The sequence below is a fragment of the Cicer arietinum genome, chromosome 3 (assembly GCF_000331145.2).
Source record: "Cicer arietinum cultivar CDC Frontier isolate Library 1 chromosome 3, Cicar.CDCFrontier_v2.0, whole genome shotgun sequence".
In the NCBI taxonomy this organism is placed as follows: domain Eukaryota; kingdom Viridiplantae; phylum Streptophyta; class Magnoliopsida; order Fabales; family Fabaceae; genus Cicer; species Cicer arietinum.
Window position 1 is genome coordinate 49,561,188 of NC_021162.2, and position 9,633 is coordinate 49,570,820.

At 29.9% G+C, this 9,633-nt stretch overlaps 1 protein-coding gene across 1 annotated transcript; it reads right to left on the reverse strand.

Annotated features, from left to right (window-relative positions):
* Positions 1-3,151: 3,151 nt before the first annotated feature.
* Positions 3,152-9,381, reverse strand: LOC101503362 (enoyl-[acyl-carrier-protein] reductase [NADH] 2, chloroplastic-like). The gene is made up of 13 exons (XM_004492206.4): positions 9,152-9,381; positions 8,135-8,448; positions 7,823-7,932; positions 7,386-7,441; positions 7,205-7,289; positions 7,066-7,113; positions 5,753-5,827; positions 5,569-5,680; positions 5,436-5,487; positions 5,302-5,353; positions 4,920-4,977; positions 3,721-3,819; positions 3,152-3,623 (listed from the first exon to the last, which is right to left on the reverse strand). Exons 2-13 carry the CDS (start codon positions 8,409-8,411, stop codon positions 3,469-3,471), a joined length of 1,179 nt encoding a protein of 392 aa, XP_004492263.1. The 5' UTR covers positions 8,412-8,448; positions 9,152-9,381; the 3' UTR covers positions 3,152-3,468.
* Positions 9,382-9,633: the final 252 nt, after the last annotated feature.

Consider the following 9,633-nt stretch of genomic DNA (forward strand, 5'->3'; position numbering starts at 1 on the left):
GCAATACCACATCTAGTGGAAGAGCTATGTTGTAGTCTCCGAGTCCCTAGGCTCCTGTTGCAATTTTCAATACCTTATACATACTATTGTTAATGTTAGATTATATATTATGTTACTCTGCCTTCTTTTAATTCATATTAGTGCATTTAGTTTGCCTAATAAAAACCATGATACCATAGGTTTTCTAATACTAATAGAGACAGTAACTTTTTATTTTTATTTTTTATGAAAAGACATAACTTTATTTTAATAAAATAGTTTTGGGAAAGTTAAATCATTACATTTTTACAGTTAATGCAATTAATTAGCTTAAATTATAAATAAAAAAAAAAGACTAGAAATATATATGATATATAACGAAATAAACACTAAATAACTATTTCAAGTAATATAATGTGAATTTGGCATATACAACAACAAAATACATCTTATAAATAAAATAGCACGGAAGATATAGTATTAAGATGAAATTTAAATTTTACAAATCACGACATAAAATTAAAAACTACTAAAAAATATCATAATTTCTTTTAATCCAAAATTTTGATAGACAAAAGGGTCAATTTTTTGTAATTTACCTTTTAACTAATTAGCTATCAAAAGTCCATATTTTTGGAATATGTTGCATATTCTTTTTTTATATATTGCATAATATTTAACAGTAAAGATGGAATGACCGGTGTACTTATCAACCCTCCCATATAGTCCGCTCCTCTTTAGAAGATATTGAAAATATAACAATAATAGTAATTAAATACATATTTATCTTTTAGTTAATGAACTATAAAAAAGTTTGTATTTTTAGAGTATGTTACATATTTTCCTATATTATGCATGATACTTAATAGTAGAGAGGGAAGAGTTAGGGCACTTGCTTGCCCTCCCATAGATATATGTTTAGAAGATATTAAAAAAAATATTATAATAATAATAATAATAATAATAATAATAATAATAATAATAATAATAATAATAATAATATACAAATTTACATGAGAACTAAGACTCCAAATCCAAAATTGAGGGAAAAGTCATTATTTTAGAGTAAAATCCAAAATTATTATTTTCTAAAAACTATAGTAAACATGAATCTGATATTATCAACATCATATCATCATTAAATTTTAATTCATTATTAGTTACATTGTAACTCACACATCGTAATTCATTATATCATAAATACAACTTACATAATCATGCATTTTATATCTCTTAATCATCGGTCAATCACATTAAGAAGTGATTGTGGAAGCTCTATAAGCCATTGAAGTTGTTGGTGTATTAGCAAACAGATAGTAGCTCATTGGGTATTTTATGACACATTGATAGACTACTTTACCTTTGCTTTACTCATTCATTGTTCACAAATTATTAAAGTGAGAAACTTTTTTCCTATTATTGATTATTTTTCTACAAAAATACTCTCACAAATCCTTTCTATAAGAGTTGAGTTAAAATTTGATTAATAAAAATTAAAATATCTAATTCATATTATAAATTAAATATATTAATTTTTATTGATTAAATTTTAATTTAATTGTTTTTTATAAAAATGTAAAGTAAGAGTATGATATCAATGCATTACAATCTTGGAGATAGCCGAGAATAAAAATAAAGCGGTTATAATTTCATCTTTTTTATTTCCGTTAAAAGGAAACCTCTACTAATATCTCTCCTAATTCTTCTTGAGATCATGATTCTCACTCTTTTTCATTATTTGACATCATCAGTAAGGAATTGTTGGACTACACAACACAAATAAATAGAGAAATGTTTCCATCTCAAGAGTTGAGCTAGTTATGACATTACTTTACCCCTCTAACATGAAATGGGTAGTTTGTTTGCATAATTTTTTAAACCTTCCCATTTTTAGAGAGAAAAAGTTCTAAAATTCAAAGTTATTTGTCTTCTAAGTAAAATTTGACAAATGATTGTTTTAGTTAGAGATAAACTTGGATACTATCCATATATTTCGAGCTTAAATTTGGTATTAACTACTTGTGCTTAAATATTACTCCCTTCGTCTTAAAATAATTGAGTCATTTGTTCATTTCATTCATATTAGGAAAAATGCATAAATGAAAGAGAAATAAAATATCACTTTAATTAAATTATCCTTGTTAAGTATTGATGCATTATCAATGTCATATATGTATAGTGAGAAATAGTATTGAAAATAATGCAAATAATATTAATTAAAAGATACAATTGAAAATCATTCATTTTGCGACAAATTTGTTTTACATGATTAATTATTTTGAAAAGGAGATAATATATTTTTATTTTTATATTTAATCGTGTTTTTTTATGTATACAAATGCTAGTATATATATTAGATGGGAAAAATGGTAGTGGCAAAGACTGAACTCTAGACCTCTTGCATTGATGTCTCTAACCACACCATCATTGAACTACTCCTTCAAGAATTTCATATTTTCACCATTGCTTGAATTAATTGTTTTTTGTTCAAATTACATCCTTTAACATTTATATATAATATTGAAGAATTTTTTTAAAGAACAATGCATATTGGGCGCAGGTTGTTCCCAAACATTTTCTTATGATAAATCATTTAAATCTAACCATGTTTAATGATGTTAAAGAAGCAATCTCATGTTGCATAAGACATTCAATGAGTAGCTCCTGAAATAATTTTAAGTAAATAGACACAAACATAACTCATCAGAATGCGAGGAATTCTATAACTGTGTAGATATACGACTATACATTTGAAAAATGACTTATAAACATTGATTGATACTACATAGTTAAATATGTTTGATTTAGAGTACTTATGAGATTGAAACTTAGGAACATTGATCTTTAGTTCATATTAACTTTTGACCATTCAAAATTCAGTCAAACAACATTAAAAGCAAAATGTTCGCTTAAGCTTGAGAGGCGATTTTGAACCACAAATTAAATATCTATTTTATTCATTTACTTGAATTATATCGTTTTCATTAGTAGAGAAAATGTCTAAGTAATTGTTTGGATCCGCATTGACATTGCAAATCTCGCGTCACAAAGCTACAAAGCTACAATGTAAAAAGCTTCTACGCAGCCGTGCTATTTCACGCAACTTCACAAAAATTCAATGCTGATCCAAACAAACACTAAATTGATCATACGAGCTATATGGTCTCAGAAAAAGAAAAATGAAAAATAACATAAAAGTCTTAAATGTTAATCAAATTAGTCCATTCATAGCCGCGAGGACATTTGCATGCCCATTCAAAAGATAGGACTCTCGAAACTATATCATACATTTTGTAGAGGACAATGCAAAGTAGATCACACTTGATGAAAAATCAATGATTATGAAGTTCAAACAACCATTTTCTAATTTATCAAATTGTAAAAACTAACTCTTAATCGTTTTTTCGCCATCCTATGCTGCATAGTCTTAGTTGAGTAGAAGGATTAGGATTTGAAATGGAAGAAAAACAAATCAGTCCAATTTCGGTTTCAAAGCTGGTCTTTTGGAAGGTCAAGGTCTTTAAACACTGGACTGTCAACTCCAACTCCCATTGCATTTAGTCCGTTATCGACATATATAACAGAGCCTGTGATCGCAGATGCTAAAGGCGATGCCAAGAAAGCGGCAGTGTTGCCTACCTCCTCTGTTACAAATACTCTAAAGTGTAAGTAATTGCGGACAAAAAATGCGGTAAATGTTCATTTCAGAAATCATGAATCTCAAGGGTAATATTATATTACCTGCATGTAATTCTTTCTGTAGTGGTGCATTGGTAAATGAATAATCGATCATCATGTCAATGAAACCAATTGCTTTCGCAGCACGGCTTCCGAGTGGACCTGGCCATTGGGACATTTTAAGTCAACATGTTAGTCAACATAAACTGAATTCATTACAACAAAAACAACCAATGGTAAAAGAGAGGGTAGTGTTAGGCAATCAATATATCTCTATCTCCCTATCTCCCTATCACTTTAAGGCTCTTGTTTGTTAACACCCATTTCTGACCTTATAGTTTATAGCGTTTTTTGATAAGCTACTTCAATTAGCTTATGAGCTTATAGCTTATCATTTTTTCTTTCAATTTTACCCTTATTGTTTTAACTAAATTCCTTTTTTACTTTTTATAATTTATTTATTTATTTATTAATTATTATAATTTATAATAAAACTAATTAGCTATAGTTGGAATATGAAAGGTCTCGTTCTCCTTTATAAGAACAACAACATGACTTCCTCCCCCATATACCTTCTATGCTATCTTTTTTCATGATAAAATGTTATCTATATATGTAATATGCAGGTCAATTCACTATTACAATATTGATATATATGTGTTGAATATATTTGAAATAAATTTTAGTGAATAAAAATTAATTTGATAATAATATATAAAAAAATATATCAGATTAATAAATTTTAAATCAATAAAAAAAATTGAATTACTAACTTTAAAATATTTAAACATTAATTGATAAAAATTGTTTTATTGATTAATAATGTCCTTTTATGTCATTTTACATTTTTAAGCTAATTGTACGACTAATTTTACCAAACACTTCAATCAATTATCGGTTATAAGTTAGCTTATCAGCTAAATTTTACCAAACAGGGCCTAAATGAAGGATCCAAGTAGAAGGTGTTCACGGGTACGAGTCAACCAGCGAAGCCGGTCATCAAAGGTACTTAAAACGCGAGACTTGTGGTATTGTATTTTCTACAATTTTCACCACTGCATTAAAATTTGTTCGTCCTTTGCTAAACTCGCATTCCATAAAATCCAGTTTAGTTTCACTTAGACGGAAACCATTTATTTCAAGACTTGTCACCATATCTCTAACTTGGTATCACATGCTCTAAATCATGGATATATTGCAAGTGAAAGAAAAGGAAAGCAGACAAAATCATTGACTAAAATAAGTTGACAAGCCATCAGTACCTGCAGATATAGTATTGACTCTGATTCTTTTCTTTCTACCAGCTTCAAAAGCAAGCACCTGATAAATATAATTTAAAAAATCCAAAGGAGAAGGGGATGGAGGTTAGGATCATGAAAGTACCAAAAACAACATTTATGTGCATCAATAACAGACCGAGATTCTCTGCAGTAAGAAAAGCATGCATTTACACGCAGTAAGCGATTTCAATCGTTAATCTGAGATCAGATGACTCAAATTACACAATAATAAAATCAGTTTTAAGCAATATCGGCCATTAATTTGAGATAGAAAGGTTGATATCCAAAACTGTGCGACACAGTTATTGCACCAAATCCAAATCCATAAATATCATAATTTTTAAAAAGAAAAAGGTAAACTCACTCTTGTATCACTTTCCAAAGCAGCTTTAGCAGAACTCATACCCCCACCATATCTGCATATCAGGCAGTTCAAAACTGGTCAATAACTTTCTTATCAAAATACAAAATGATGAGCCTTTAGCATATCATACACACCCGGGAATAATCCTCTCTGAAGCAATGTATGTTAGAGAGAGCGAAGATCCACCTGTAACCAAAACAAATGGTGAGAACAATATATTGAAGGATGAAGAATCAAAATGTCAACCTTCTTAGGTAATGAACTTACCTTGGTTCATGATTGGAAGAAAGTGTTTTAGCAAAGAAATATAAGAGTAACTAGATGCCGATATGGCAGCTAGATATCCTTTCCGAGATGTCTCAGACAATAGTTTGCTGACCTATAAGATTCAATTTGTTTGCTAAGTCTCAAGACAAAAGTTAGCAAGAAATCTATTGTTGTAATATGATACCTCGGGTCCATTAGCAAGTGAGTGCACGAGTATGTCAATAGTGCCGAAATCGTTCTTGACAGATTCAACAACTTCCTATAAGAAAATACAAATGCACAGTGGAGTTATGAGAACTAGCCTTATTCAAACACAAGCTGAGACATGAATCCTAGAGTAACAACAACAATAACAAGCAAGACTTTCCGAACACGTGGAGTAGGCTACAAAGATCAATCGACATCATAAGGCCATGCTGTGTGTATTACTATTTGGTCCAAAGATTACCTCCAATGTCTCTAACTATTGGACTATCCTCTGTACTAATGCTTTTATAGGTCTTCTTCAAACATACACGAACCAATTCTCTACCATGCAAGTTTCCTTTTCTTATGTCATTCAGTCATCCATCATAACATTCTCACCTCTATAAAACTAAGTTTACTTTCTTGTTGACCTTTCACCACTTGACATTAAATTAAATTCTTTACATTACAACATTTTTGGTCTTATAGTTGTTGATAAAATTTTCCTTTAGGCTTGAGGGGTATATTTCAATTGCATGTCACACTGAAATCATACAGTAAATGCTACTCAGTTTTTGATATACTTAGTGAGCTTAAGTTTTGTTTGCTAACAGAAAATGTTTCAAAAAGCATTATCTAGAATTCCTTTCACTCGTGAAAAATTATATAATAAAAATTGGAAGAAAAAAATCAAGTAATCAAATGAAATAATTAGAAGAATTGAAGCTTTCATCTTCAGGTTTGATCACAGAAACGTGGAAAATGGAAATCCCTCTAGCTTGTAGACATTTACATCATCTAAGGAATTTATGAGACTATTCATGTACATTACTGAAGAAATTATAAAAGCTTTAAGTGATAGAATCATATGTAGAGCAGAAATCAGATATGTATTCCAAACTGTACGAGAAAAGTAGAATATACACCAATTGAACGTTAACTTCATGTTATAAGGCCTATTTTATTGGAATTTGTAAATTGTTTTTGGTAACTTACAATGTAAATCTAGAATAACTTTTCAAGCATATTTAGCTAAAATTATCAGCTCAAATAAAAATATGAGAAAATAAGATGTTATTGTTAAAACATCTTTTAAGTTCTTAAAACATGATGGATTTCTTTATATTTATGATACAAAATAAACAGCTATCGGCAGAAAAGACTCATAATACATTCAAAGTTAATTATAAATTGAATCAAAAATCTATTTTTGGAACAAAATCGAAACTCATTCCGCAAAAGAGAGATTGAAAGAGTATTGTAAATTTGTAACTGTAGAGAAGTATAGATAACAGAATGATCAATCTATACCTGGACAGTCCAATTTGAGGCTCCGGCATAGCGCTTATTAGCTTTTACCTACAAAGTTTTCACCAAAAAACATAGATGATGATATGCTTTGTGGATTGTTTTTATATCTTTTGATAAAATATATGAACATCTCCCTTACATCTTCTGGGACATCTTCGGGACTGTCATAGACTGCATCCAAGGGATACACTTTCGTAATCTTCATCAATGAACCATCTTGTAACCTGAAAAAAATGGAGAGTTACATGTTAACAACATACTTAAATATTACATTTAATGACAAAGGAAAATCATTACAGAGCAATGTTTAAAAGTTCTACTTGCGTGATTCGTCAAATTTTCCACGCCGTAAACTGGACTCAAATATGTTTAGAGCCTACATGAAAATGTTCAAAGTTAGTCCCCGACTGCTTGTATAAATCATTGCACTAATATAATGATGTTCAAACAGAAAACATTGGAATTCGGGTAAATAGTCATTTTAGCCCTTAAATTTGTGAGGCACAGTGACAATAGTTCCCGAATGTATCGACATTACAAAAAACATACCTAAATGTGTTTTTTGCTAGTGAGTTTAGTTCTCGAATGTGCCTTAGGTTAGTCAATTTGATCCTTAAAATTAATAAAAAAAGGGACACTTGGAGATGTGTTTGTAATTTCGATACGTTCAGTCTTTCAAAGATTATAATGACAACGCCTTACACATTTAGGGACCAAAATGACGATTTATTCTTGGATCTCTGTAATATTTACTTACAGGTACCCATGTGCCGACAAGAATTTCAGCTCCTGCTTCTGCAAGAGATTTTGCTATTGCCCAACCATATCCATTGTCATCAGCCACACCAGCAATGAATGCCCTTTTACCTGCACATAACATTACTTTCAGTGGACTGCTACTTTGTTCTTATGATCTGGTTACTAAATACTATGTGCCATACCATTAAACATGTTTTATGTCAAATCAACGATAACAATAGACATTGTTAAAAGTAAAATGCATTAGAAATAACTCCTGTGACAAATATGTAAAATAGATACGAGGGATTCGCGGAAAAAGAAGGGAAACCTCTCAAATCAATTGGCAATCCTGTAACTTGCTTGTCTGAACTAGACTCAGACATCGCCTTTGTTACAATTTTGTCAAATTTTAAGCTACACGATGTTGACGCCTTCTGGAAGGGTTTCACGGATGCAACATGACAAACACTTCCAAGTTTATCACATGAGCCAACCTTAATTCTTCCTCCAAGAACTGCAGGACCTAAATTTGAAAACTTTTGTGATGAGCTGATCCTAGGTCTTGACATTGCCATCGAAATATTAGAAACTGTTGTTGTTGCCATTTCGAATGAATGTAATCTGAGAGTAGAATGCCTTAATCTGCACAAAACACTAACATACATTAATTGAGAAATTATCAATTCTTTTTCACTACTTTAAACCCTTTATTGAACACACTTAATATAAATCTCAGATAATAAATTAGGACTCCTTGATAAAAAGTTTCAAATGGTCAGCCCTTGAAAATTTCCCTGTTTATCCCAAAATATTTGATTTGAGAATTTGCCTCCAACTTTACATCTAGCATTCTTTGAACTATAATTATCACTTATACTAATAGCTTAGATTCATAAACTTACGAATTTCAAAGGGATCAAAATGCATCTAATTTTAATTGATTCGCTCATTATTCAATGTTTACTACATTAATTCACATATATTTCCTGAGAATTTATTTATAAGAAAACAAACAAACAAAAAACTTCAAACCAATTAAAAGCATCTAAGAAATACAAAAGCTATTTACTACATTACTCCCAGGTTCCAACAAAAGCTTATATTTTTTCACACTAACCGCAAAGAAATAAGAAGAACATGAAAAAACCTTCAATTTAAATAATTAGATCCAAATAAAAATTCTACCTTTTGATCATATTAAAAGTGTTTAAATCAAAATAAGCCAGTATGCACACAGATTAAAGCTATGTTTCACCATAGAACCAACATTTACATAATTTCATTATAGAAACCAAACAAATGAGAACGAGAAGAAGAACATAGGAAGTGTGAGTGTTGTTGTTACCTTTTGCAACAAAGGGGATCAATGTGGAGAGAGAGAGAGAGAGAGAAATGAGAGGGTTCCAAGTGAAGAGGCAAAAGTGTGTATTAGAATAAGGGTAGAGGACGGAGAAGTAGAACAAAAAACCTTGGAATTGTGTCGATGGAAACAATGATGTTGTGTTTTTATGTTGAGTTGTTCAGGGTAGTTGAGCTTTGGAAGTGTCGAAGAATAATAATAATAATAATAATAATAATAATGCTACAAGCCCTGAGAGTTATTTTAATTTGGGTGTTTTCGAAGTTGTTTTTTTCATCACCCATAACAAAAAAGTAATTTAAATTTGTTTTTATCAGTTTTAATTATTTTATTAATTTAAACAAAAAATAATTTATATTGTATTAATTTAAAAATTACATTTTTCGTTTTATCAAATTTCAAAATTTAAATTTCCAACGGAGTCGAAACAAAAATTGCACAAGGCTTTAATCATAGTGTATTTCAGA